Source organism: Mus caroli, chromosome 6, assembly GCF_900094665.2.
Source record: "Mus caroli chromosome 6, CAROLI_EIJ_v1.1, whole genome shotgun sequence".
NCBI lineage: Eukaryota > Metazoa > Chordata > Mammalia > Rodentia > Muridae > Mus > Mus caroli.
In genome coordinates, this window is record NC_034575.1 from 134,602,813 (window position 1) to 134,615,072 (window position 12,260).

The 12,260-nt window shown below is 43.2% G+C and overlaps 1 protein-coding gene across 3 annotated transcripts in view; it reads left to right on the forward strand.

Moving 5' to 3' along the window:
- Positions 1 to 12,260, forward strand: part of Atf7ip (activating transcription factor 7 interacting protein) — an 88,307-nt gene that overhangs the window by 73,306 nt on the left and 2,741 nt on the right. For all 3 annotated transcript variants that reach the window (XM_021165001.2, XM_029478190.1, XM_029478191.1), the window contains exons 10-13: positions 1,107 to 1,177; positions 3,801 to 3,879; positions 6,990 to 7,145; positions 10,746 to 10,928. In XM_021165001.2, coding sequence (XP_021020660.1) covers positions 1,107 to 1,177; positions 3,801 to 3,879; positions 6,990 to 7,145; positions 10,746 to 10,928 — 489 coding nt within the window. The remainder of the gene's footprint in view (positions 1 to 1,106; positions 1,178 to 3,800; positions 3,880 to 6,989; positions 7,146 to 10,745; positions 10,929 to 12,260) is intronic.

The following is a 12,260-nucleotide window of genomic DNA, read 5'->3' on the forward strand; positions in this document are numbered from 1 at the left end:
CTCTTGATATTCTCTGAGAGTTTGAAAATAATAGGAATATCATATTTGACCAAGAAATTATTTCCAGAACGAGGATGGATGTTTTTAATATGAGAACACTTCTGATAATGCAGTTACTTATTCTCAGAGTGAAAGCAAATTTATTTCAATGGATATAATAGACTTTTAAGTTCCTCATCTGCCCTTTAGAAATTTGATATGAACAAGCTTGCTCTTCATGCTGTTCTTGAAGTAGTTTTCAGGTCTATACAATCTTCCCATGGAAGCCTGACACAAGTCAAAGTCCCAACACTTAGATAAAGGTCAGGCTTGGTAGCAGGAATCTAAACCCAGTGGAGGCCTCACACAGGTGGATTCAGGCACTGGCCAACCAGGCTTACAGAAGCAGTGGTCTCCAGGTTCAGTGAAAGACAGCCTCCCAAAATAAGGTGGAGAATGATTGAAGAGGGCACATGATGTCACTCTGGCCTCCATACATAGCCATGAACAAGTATGTGCATCTTCACAGCACACAAAGAGCTTGAACTAATACATGTATGTATTTCTCATCCTTGCTATGACTTTCGGCACTGAATCTATTCTGAACATTTTTATATAAGATTCTCCTCAAAGACATATGATAGGAAAGAATGGCCTTACCATTTACTCAGATTGAACATTCTCGCTGTACAAATGTCAGGTTATATTCCTCAGGGATTCCTTAGGATAGTTTAAGTTGCTCTGTAATGACTTATATGAAGCTTGAAGTTTTATATTGTGAGGGCTGGAAAGATGGCTCAGTGGTTAAGATAACTGACTGCTTTTCTGAGTTCGATTCCCAGCAGCGACACGGTGGCTCACAACCATCTGTAATAGGATTTGATACCCTCTTCTGGTGTGTCTGATGACAGCTACAGTGTACTCATACATACAATAAATAACTTTTTAAAAGGAAAAGAAAAATTTATAATGTGAATTAGCCTTCTAAGACAGTGACCTGTGAGAGAAACCATCTGTAACATGCTGACAGAAAAACCACTGGAGAAGAACACATAAATTATATGTGTAAAGCAGCCTGGCCTTTTACATATTATGCATGTGTTAAACTTTTCATTTTTTTGTTTAAGTTGCAGAAAACCAGACAAACAAAGCAGTAGATTCTTCTATTAATAAGAAAACAGCCGATAGCACGTCACAGGTAAGATGTTTCCCTTTGCCACAGCGCCATGGTATAGTTTTCCTTCCATCATTAATTACAGGGCTTATTGTTCTTTTTTGAGATGATCTTTTGTAGCCCAGGCTAGTGTCAAACTCACAGAACAAGAGCCTTCGGTTCCTTTTCCTTCTTTCCGGAGGGAAGGCTTTGTTGAAGGTGGGATTTTAAGTTGCCAGGGTACAATGGGCAGCATGTGCATGGCCTGCTGAGTCTAGCAGTGACTGCTCTCTACAGAGTGTCACTGTGGTCTCCACACAAGTGCCGCCTTAGCATTCTTTCTGCTTGACGTCGGTGGTACTTGTCAGGATTGTAGATGTTTTCACCGGGTTTTTGGAGGAAGGCTTTTATTTCTTCATGTACTCAACTACCCAGACCTCACTTAACAAGTTGTATTACACTTACTTGTTAGGAGTGTAGCAGTGCACATGCTGAGATTAGAGGACACCTACACGTCAGGTCTCTGGGGCTGGCGCTCAGGCTTTGACTCAAAGTAGCAGAGCCTTTGTCTGCTGAACCACTACACTGTCCACCATTCCTCAGCTAGGTGTTTGTTGAACTCCACTTGATATCCAGCTCTCCTTCTCCTCCTCCTTCTCCTCCTCCTCTCCCTCCTCCCCCTCCATCTCCTCCCCCCTCCATCTCCTCCTCCTCTTCTTTTGTTTCATTCTCCATTCCTTGGGTGGAAAAATTCTTTTGGTCAAACAAACATCATTTTCACTGAGATCATCTGCATCCTATAACTGCCTTGTGCCCAGCCAAATGACTTTTAACATAATATTTGATAATTATTCTTTTAAGAATCTTGCACATGTATACAGTGTATTTTGATCACATACCCGTCCTCTTCCCCTAAATGCTTCCAAACACATCTCTTCCCAACTTCACCCCGCTCTTACTATCCAGAATCGTTACTGCTGCCCATATGGGCACAGGCGTGGGGTGTACCAGTGGCCCAACCCTCCTGCAGCAGCCATCAGCTGTTACTAATGCCTTAGCTACAGGAGGCCTCATAAACCCTTTCTTTACCCCTGCTGGAATCTAACTGGCTTGATCTCATGACATTGTGGCGCAGATAGTCCCGGCTGATAGTCCAAGTTCATGACTACAGCTTCTGTGTCATGTCACAGGCTCCGCCCCATCCCTTGGCTCTTACTTTGTTTCCAGCTCCTCTTCTACCTTGTACTCTGTGCCTTGGATGGTGATGGTGGGAGGACAGATTGCTTACAGATTGTCCCACTCCTGGCTGAGCTTACATAGGTCTCTCTCAGTCCCTGACCACTTTTGTATTGATAGCTGCTCATTGCGGAGAGAGGCTTCCCTGACTAAGGCAAGAGCAGTACAGATCTATGGCTGGAAACATAAATATTTAGAAGACAGTTTGACAACATGATAGTTTAGCAAACAACAATAATAGATCCTCCAACCCCAGCCATGGGCTTTGGCCAGGTGTACAATACCAGACACATTCCCTTCTGTGGAGCAGACCTGCAATCCAATTGGAAAGGAGTTGTTTATACCCTGGCACTAATGTCACCATGACATGCTACTATTGTACCAGTGGGAATGTCATGTGACTTAGCTGGCAGATCAGAACTGTGGCGTGCAGGGAACAATACTGGGTAAGACCATTGATATCTTTCCTCTCCCAGTGGCCTGCATAGTGCCTGCCTGCCATAGTGCGGAAGTCTCCAGTCAGCTCTAGATTGATTTCTCCATGTCTTTCAACCAGAGTGTGTGGTGTCTCCAGCAGGACAGTCTTCCCATGCAGTTAGGGAGGCGGAGAGTAATGGTGGGAGTCTGTGTTGTTCTGGTGGCCTCCACACATAACACCGAGACTTTTATTTAATAACCCATGTGTCCTGGAAGCAGCACTGTCCATCCATGCCTGCCTCTGCTTCCCGAGTGCTGGGACTAAAGGTGTGCTGACTTTTTTTTTTTTTTTTGGTCCAAAGTTAAATTCCACTTTACTATATAGTTTTTTCTTTCCATGTTAAGTAATATCTGTGATCTGTTGTTTCAAAATTTAGTAGCATTTTGAAAGCTGGACCTTGTAAATAATATAGTAAGTAAGTAACTTTGCATTCCTTGAGGACTAGAAACTTAATTTTTAATTAAACCAATTTGTGTTTACAAATCTGTAGTTTCCATTGTCAGAGAGTGGATGTTTGTATTTAATCCCATAGCACTTAAGAGAATCTAAGCACTTTGGTTGGTCTGTGTAACAGACAGCTTTATTTCTAAAACTAATACAATTTCTGTGGAAAATATTTGAAAATTATGTTTCTTGTACTAATGACAGTCACTATAGTTTGTCTGTTTTGTGTGGGTACTTGCACGTATGTGTGCTCACGTGCCACAGCATGCACATGCACACCAGAGGACAACCTGTGGGAGAGCCCGTCCTGGCTGGGCTTGCAGCAAGTGCCTTTTACTCACTCCAGTGTGCTCAGCGGTGTGCTGAGGTGGTGGCCTGCCACACTGTTGAGATAAAGGGATTTGGGGCTTAGCTCGATCGAGGCCATTCGCTCCTTTGCCCTTACTGTTACCACACATTTCTTTAGTAGCTTCAGCTCCATTGCAGAATCAAACAAGTTTTATTTTTCAGAGTGGAAAAGCTTCTAGCAGTGACTCAAGTGGTGTCATTGATCTCACGATGGACGATGAAGAGAGTGGAACTACACAAGGTACCTGAGCAGTGATTCTGTAGTCATGCTTCATGACTGGTCCCCTCCTAGGATGATGAAACTCTCTGGGGGTAACGTTGATGTATCTACATCCCCCCCCTTTTATTAATCATTTTATTTATATTTCAAATGTATCTTCCTTCCTGGTCTCCCCTCCATGAATCCCTCACCCCAAGTCCCTCCCCTTTGCCTCTAAGAGGGTGCTTCCCCCCCCCCCCCCCCCCCTACTCCTGCCTCATTCCCGTAGCAGTCCCCTTCTCTAGGGCATGAAACTCCATAGGACCAAGTGCCTCCCCTCCCACTAATGCCAGATGAAGCAGTCCTCTGCTACATATGTGTCAGGAGCCATGAACTGGCCCATGTATACTCTTTGGTTGATGGTTTAGTCCCTGGGAGCTCTGAGGGGTCCGGTGAATACTGTTGTTCTTTCTATGGGATGGCAGTCCTTCAGCCCTTCACCAACTCTACCATGGGGTTCTTGGGCACAGTCCAGTGGTTGCCAAGGGTGACTATCTGCATCTGTCTTGGTCAGGTGCTGGCAGAGCCTCTCAGAGGACAGCCATACCAGGCTCCTGTCTGCAAGCACATCTTGGCACCAACAATAGTGTTGAGGTTTGGTATCTGTATATGAAATGGATTGCATGGTAGGGCTGTCTCTGGATGGCCTTTCCTTCAGCCTCTGCACCATTTTTGTTGCTGCATTTCCTTTAGACTGGGACAATTCTGGGTTAATTTTTAGATGGGTGGGTAGCCCTATCCCTCCATTGGGGCCATGTCTATCCACTAGACGTGGTCTCTTCAGGTTCTCTTTCCCTGCTGTTGGGTATTTGGGCCAATGTCATCTCCACTGGGTCCTGGGAGCTTCTTGCATTCTTGGCTTCTAGGATTTTCTAGCGGTTCCTCAAGTCCTCCCCCCCCCCCCATACACACATACACACTGCTACTTATTTCTATTCGTTCTTCTGGTTCTCTGGACATCTCTCTGTATCCTTTTTAGAATGAGAGTCTTTGACATTAGAATTAAAAGCAGCACTCAGCTCCTGAGTGAGTGTGAGTGGGCTGTAGAGGGAGGCAGCAGTGAGAACACAGCACCAACGGCACAGGCAAAGGAGCTCTTTTAAATGAAACCTCGTCCTCATACTAGATGTGAAGCAAGTTAGCAGACTTAGGAAGCATCAGAATCAATAAGAGACCCAGGAATCAAGACAACGAGTTTGGTGGTTGCTTGCTCCTTTAACCTCCCCCTTCTTTCTTTTCCTCTCCTTCTCCAGGCCCTTTCACTCCCCTTCTAGTGTCTGTCCATTTAATTTTCATCCTTTGAATTGCTATATAAATAAAAATCAAAGTTTTATAATCATTCTTATCAAGAGTCCCTAATAATTGTCTTAGTTACAGTGTTCAGAAACTAAGTTGGATAGATAGATACTGAGGCATATTCTGCAGTGTTTCATGAATAAAGTTCCTGGGTCAAATCTAATTGCAAAAGTGCTAAATTTAGAAAAATCAATGTTTTTTTTTTAATGTACACTAATTTGGCCTTTACTGTGATAATTTTTAGTGTAAATGCCCAGCTATGATTCACAGTATGATATTTCTCAGATTTCTTTGGCTATCAAAGTGTCTTTGCTCACAGACATGTAAAAACATGATGACGATAATGTGTTTATCTAATGCTAATTGGTTTTATCTTGAAGTAAGTGAACTTACAAAGTGATGTTTTAGGGTATAAGACAGTTGATTTGGGAGAAATAGAATGAGTAACGATAGGTAATTCTAAGCAGTGTACAGAAGAACTGTATAAGCTGAGGTACAGTCGAGACATTTATCCTGTCCTTCATCAAGGCTGACCTCTTGATGGTGTGATGACAACCATGACTGGTATATAGTGGTGATTTTAAGAGTTTTAAATCATCATTTTACTTTCAGTTTTGTTTATTTTGCTTTTGTAGATTGGTTTTGCTCTCAGGAATTCTTAGAGAACAAAAATTAATACTGAAGCAGGATTCTGTGAGGGCAGAGCTGGCCATGCGTGTCCCGGGCATTCCACCTGCCACTGTGCTAGTCTCTTCAGGATGCTTTCATTGACCCACGTTTGAGTCATATTAATTTTCCCATTTTAAAGAATATTGTGTTCCTATTGCAACAAACTAAAGGACCCAGAGCTGTTCAGTAGGACACAAGTGGACAAGGGTCCACTCCTAGAGAGAGTAGTTGGCTTACCTTCTTCAGAGTGCTCCATGTCAGGGTGTTTTAATGGTAAGAGGCCTGTCTCGACATGTGAAGCCTTTTTACTTTAAGAAACAGATAATGATGATTAGCAAGCACTCATAAAAATCTAAGCTGGGCGTGGTGGCGCACGCCTTTAATCCCAGCACTCGGGAGGCAGAGGCAGGCGGATTTCTGAGTTTGAGGCCAGCCTGGTTTACAAAGTGAGTTCCAGGACAGCCAGGGCTACACAGAGAAACCCTGTCTCGAAAAAAAAAATCTAAACAACTCTTCGTAATTGAGATTTAAAACCTTCACTCTACGATTTGTCTAGAAGAATGCCTTTGTGGGGCTGGAGAGATAGCTCAGCAGTTAAGAATGCCGACTCCTCTTCCGGAGGTCCCAAGTTCAAATCCCATCACCCACATGGGGGCTCATAACCATCCGTAATGAGATCTGATGCTCTTATGGTGCGTCTGAAAACAGCTACAGTGTACTTACATATAATAATAGATAAATGTTTAATAATAAAAAATAGAAATCTTGCCTTCTATAATTTAGGAAAAAAAAAGAATGTCTTTGGTACATTGATAAATATATATACATGAATTTTTACAATGAAGTTAATATTATATATTGAGTCCAAAGATTGTTGATTGAAAAATATGACTGTATTTCTATAAAAGTGTGAACTGGAATCTGTTAAGAACCACTATTCTTTAAATAGCTCCTGACTGAGTTTTCAAATCCGCAAAAATACACATAATGAGAACAGCAAAACATTGTTTCTGAAGAGGACAATGTGATGTGCAGGTAGCAAGCAGATGAGTAAATGTCAGGGAAGTCGGGCCTGGGTCACCTGTGTCTTCTGCCATTACTCATGTGTCTCACATTTTAATTAACAGATCCCAAGAAGATAAGTCCTCCTTCTGCGTCAACTGTGAGCACTTCTCAGCCCGTGTCTCGACCCTTGCAGCCCATTCTGCCAGCACCACCTCTTCAGCCATCAGGGGTGCCCACAAGTGGACCATCTCAGGCAACCATCCATGTTCTGCCTACAGGTAAATTTCCCGAGTCACCACGCAGGCACTTCAGTAACCCATTTGTAGAACACTGGCTATGAAAGCAAGGGGAAGAATCAGCCAAATATTAAGGATAATTCTTATACCACTCAAGAGAAAGTTTGTGATTTGAATGTGTAATGTGACCTAGCTCTGCTTACTGCCCTAAGGAGCAACATGGGTAGAGAATAATTATAAATGAGACTATATCTGGGTCATTGTCATTTGCTACTCCGAAGAACGGAAAGGCTGGTTATAATAACTGTTCTGAATAGAAACAAGACATTCCAAGACTGGTCAAATTTTGTTTTTTAAGTTGGAGATTGAACCTAGGGCCTTAAGCATGCTAGATAAGCAATCTATTCCTGAGGCAGGGTCTGAGGCTCAAGCTGGTTTTAACCAACCTACCATAATATCAGTGTTCTAGGGTTTTGTTGCTGTGATCAGGCACCATGACCAAGGCCACTCTTACAAAGGCAAACATTTAATTGGGGCTGGCTTCTACACTTGCTCCAAAGGCAGCCAGGAGACTACCATACTAGACGTAGCTTGAGCTTATATAGGACACCTAAAAGCCTGTCTCCACAGTAGCACACTTCCTCCAACAAGGCCACACCTACTCCAACATGGCCACACCTCCCTCTAGTGATACACCCTATGGACCAAACATTCAAACATCTGAATCTATGGGGGCCAAGCCTGGTCAAATCAGCACAGTCAGGAAGCCTATGCTAATATTTCACCTGTTTCATTTCAAAAAAACGGTAAGATTGGGTAGTGTCACTGCATAGCCTGTGTCACCTGAAGTGTTCAGAAGGCCTGGCTTCTTGCAGGTCAGGTTATTATCGCTTACAGAAGCGCACCCTCCTGAGTGAGCTAAATGACATTTCAGCCATGAAACCTACAATGCCAGAAGAATTCGAGACTAAATTCTTTTCTAATGGCTCACCAAGTCATGTGTTAATCGTTGAGATCGTTCTTGGTGCAGTAAGTGCGTGCAGTTTAGTGTAGTGCCTGGGTGGATTGTTTGCCTTTCAGATATGCATGTCCTGTCGCTTAAACTACTGTTTATCCTGTTGCCGTCTCTAGCCAACACCATGTGCTATGCGACTGTGTTCTGCATAGAAGTTTTATTTTGGTCTTTATATTCAAATGCCATTTTTCTGTCTAAATAGCTACATTGCATTTAATGCTTAGTAGTTGTGTGTTTCTACCTTATCCGCAGTTAAAGTGACAGGTAGGTCATGTATAGTTTAAAAGGAAGTGTCATTATGCAAAGAGATACAGTGGTAGCTGTCATCAGATGGTGGAGGAGTCTTGCTTCCCATGCTGAGGACGAAAATTAATAAGTAAGTTATAAACTGTAGTTGAATGTCCACTTAAAAGCTTTGCACTTACTACATTTTTGGGACTGCCTCACTAAAGATCCTTCTTGGAAGCTGTGTTTTAAATGTACTTGGCATCAAATGTCAACTCAATGTAAAGTAGGAAGCGCTGGCAGGTAGGTAGGAGATGGCCTCTTTTGCCAGTGATTTCATCTACCACGTCAGTGAACCAAAGGAGTCACCTTTGAGAGCCCTAGCAAAGCCAGGAGTTGCTAAAGTGTTGAAGCATCATCACCGCATCTTTATCAGGCCAGACTGTGCCTGCATTTCAAAAACCTTAAAGATTCTTCATCTTATTTCCTTCATGGTTCCTTTTATGAGGTCGCAACTGGGAGGTCATGCCTGTGCCAGTTCAGCCATGTCTGTGAAGAACTTGAAACAGTTTTCATTATAATTATTATTATTATCCACATCCGTCACCCAGCAGGCCTTTAGCAGATGCCTCCTACAGTCAGGCTGTGCTGTGCACGCTGCTGCAGTGACCTCAGGACTGTAGGGACGAGCACCAGTGTGTCTTTTGCTGTGGTTCAAGTTCAAGGGAAGGAGGCCACAGGAAGAATCACAGTTACTGATGACCAGGAAGCACACTTACTTGTTAAGTTTTGCCATGGTGCCACTTTTGAGTTTGTATGTGCATGGTGGATCCGAATCAGAGTAAGCCATCATCAGTCAATGCCAAGTTCACCTCTGCTCAGGTGTTACCATGGTAACAACACAGAATTCAGTAAAGAAGGGATGAGTGAACTGACTTTGCCATTTTTAGTTTCTTGATACACATGATTATTTTCTTCTACTTTTATTTGTTTTGCTTTATTTTCGGTTGTGAGCTTAGCCTTTGACAGCAGAGCCGTCTCTTCATCTTCAACTCTTTGACTTTCTCTGTAAGCAAGGGTCTCATTCTAGCCCAGAATGGCCCTAAACTCATTTGTAGTCACAGTGGCTTCAAACTGACTCTTAGGATTGCATACTCGAGTCTTCCTAATAGTGAGTTATTGCCTTACTAGAATTCTGCATTTGCCAACTTGAAGTAGAACACAGCACTCCCGTTAGGTTAGACATGACCCACATTCCAAGCACTGAGGAGCACCGAGGAGAACAAATGTAAGCGAATGAGTCCATTCTCGGGGCTGGGGTGGGGAGTGTTGTGCAAACAAGGATCAAGGTAAAGCCACCTGCTGCTGGCCTGACAGCTCGACTTTAGTCCTTAGTGCCTACAGAGTGGAAGAAGAGGACCATCTCACCCTAATTGTTGCCTGATCATCACGCATGCACACAAAAAATAAATAAAATGTAAAAACAAATTAAGTTTTATGTCAAGATTATAAAATGTGGCTTCCAATAAGGCTTTGCTGTGGACACTGGTACCCTTAGAAAGGAATGCACATGGAAGGAGGAAGAGAGTAATTTCATACCATGTACCCCCCAAAGCCATCTTTTCCCAGCTTCATCATGTACAGTGTTAACGTCTGCTGGAGCACCATGTACAGTGCCTGGGTGTTAGAACTGTGCGTTTAATAACCACTGTCGAGGTTGTGTGTCAGAGACTTAGGTTCTCAGCTATTACATGCTTCTACGTCTGCACCACCCAGGAAAGTTTCTGGAAAATGCTTGTGTGCTTTGAGTTCAGTGAAGAGAGACCACAACCCCCAAAAGTGACAGTCTGGGAAGACCCTGCTCAGGTAGTCCATGGGATGAGAGACGTGCTGGGGAGGCTCCTGCTCGAGGGATAAAGATGACCTCATCAGCCAGCCACAACGCAGATGGTGACATGGTCAAGAGCAGAACTGTGCCCTAAAAACCACACACACACACACACACACACACACACACACACACACACACACAGAGCCAGGGTCATAAACTCCTTGGCTGTTCTTTGAGCTTTGCTGCTTTGTTTCTCTTGAGTCTACTGAGGTGATGAGTCTGGTTGGTGTGAGATGAGAGACTTCAGCGGGAACTTGTCCCTTATTTGTAGGCAGTGGCCTGACCTCCCTCTTTCCTCGCCATAGATAACTCAGCTAGACAGACCCCTGGAGCAGGGGAAACACACATGGCCTTCAGAACTGGAGCGAGGGCTGGAGCTGTGTGGTCCACATGTGGTTCTGGCAGCCCTTTCTCCTGTGCTTAGATTCTGTGTAATGGTAATTGCTGCTTCATGATGTCGCCTTACATAGAATTGGCTACATTCTTGGTATCTTTTGTTTGTGTCCTTTAGCTCCAACCACCGTGAATGTAACGCATCGTCCAGTAACTCAGGTGACCACAAGACTCCCTGTACCGAGAGCTCCTGCAAACCACCAAGTGGTTTATACAACTCTCCCAGCGCCAACCACTCAGGCTCCCCTACGAGGAACTGTTATGCAGGCTCCTGCCGTTCGCCAGGTCAATCCTCAAAATAGTAAGAGGCGCTTTTCTTATATATGGCTTTGAGGGGTATGTACTACTCTATATGACGTAAGAGTATCATATTAAGGGACATATGGAACAGCACACTTGCATGGAATAATTAGTAACAATGTAGTATATTGGAAATTACTGATACCATAGATCACTGGCTAGCCTGGAACTCACAGAGATCCACATACCTCTGTCTCCCAAGTGCTAAGATTAAAGGGGTGACAGCACTACATCCAGCCTTTCTTATGTTCTAAAGAAAGAGATTTGACATATATACTATAAAATTTTTAGTCTTTATATCGTCTTTAGTTTAACTTTGTTATTATAGTAGCCCATGATATTGATGTTTTATAGCTTCCTGTATATCCCTGGCTGCATAGGAGTTTGCGCTATGGACCAGGCTGGCCTCAACCTCGCAGACAGCTGCTTGCCCCTGCCTCCTCTTTGCTGAGGTTTAAAAGTGTGCACTTAATGATTACTACCTAGTCAGACTGAAGTTAGAATGATGAGTTGTGGCTTAGCCCAGAAAAGGGAAGTTATGGTAAAGGCCATCACAAATATTACAGGGAAATCAGTTGATTTAAATAGTAATTATGCCCAACCTGTATAAAACTAGCATGTGTATATTAATATCATAGAATACATGGCTTAATCACAGAGTATAGCATATAAAAACAAGGTATATAAAATTTAAAGAAGTATAATAAAAGTGAAACACAAGTGGCCTTTGTCACATTAGGAAGTACAATTTTACTACTCTTCTGTCTGTCTGTCCCTCTGTCGTCCTCTCTTAATTGACATCAGTGTCGGAGTCACTTACATATGCTCATCTCACATGCACATAAACCTAGAATGCTAAATGTATAGCTAATGTAAACAAAGCTAATGTATAGCTGTGTGTATCTATTTATAAAATAAGAACACAAATATAGCTGTCTAACAAAACTGTAATTCCATTATTAATTCTTCTAAGGGAAATTAAACCAAATGGCATCTTTGGATCATAGTCTGGTTTAAGTTTCTCAAGTTTGTAAGGATTTTCTCTAGGCTGTTGTGTGATTGGGTCATGAATGAGTTCTAGAGCAGTCCTGGCACTTAGTGTGGGTCGCATACTGAATGTCTGACCAGTGTGATTGGGACAGTGGATGGCACGGCTCTAAAGTCTGTACTCGGTTGAACTTGGTGATGTCACTGCAGTCTTCCTGGGCATGGAGTGTCCTTAGCTGCTTAGACTGCTAAGAGAGAGAGAGAGAGAGAGAGAGAGAGAGAGAGAGAGAGAGAGAGAGAGAGAGAGAGAGAGAGTGGGAGCCCCAACTAACATAGGACTGGTGGC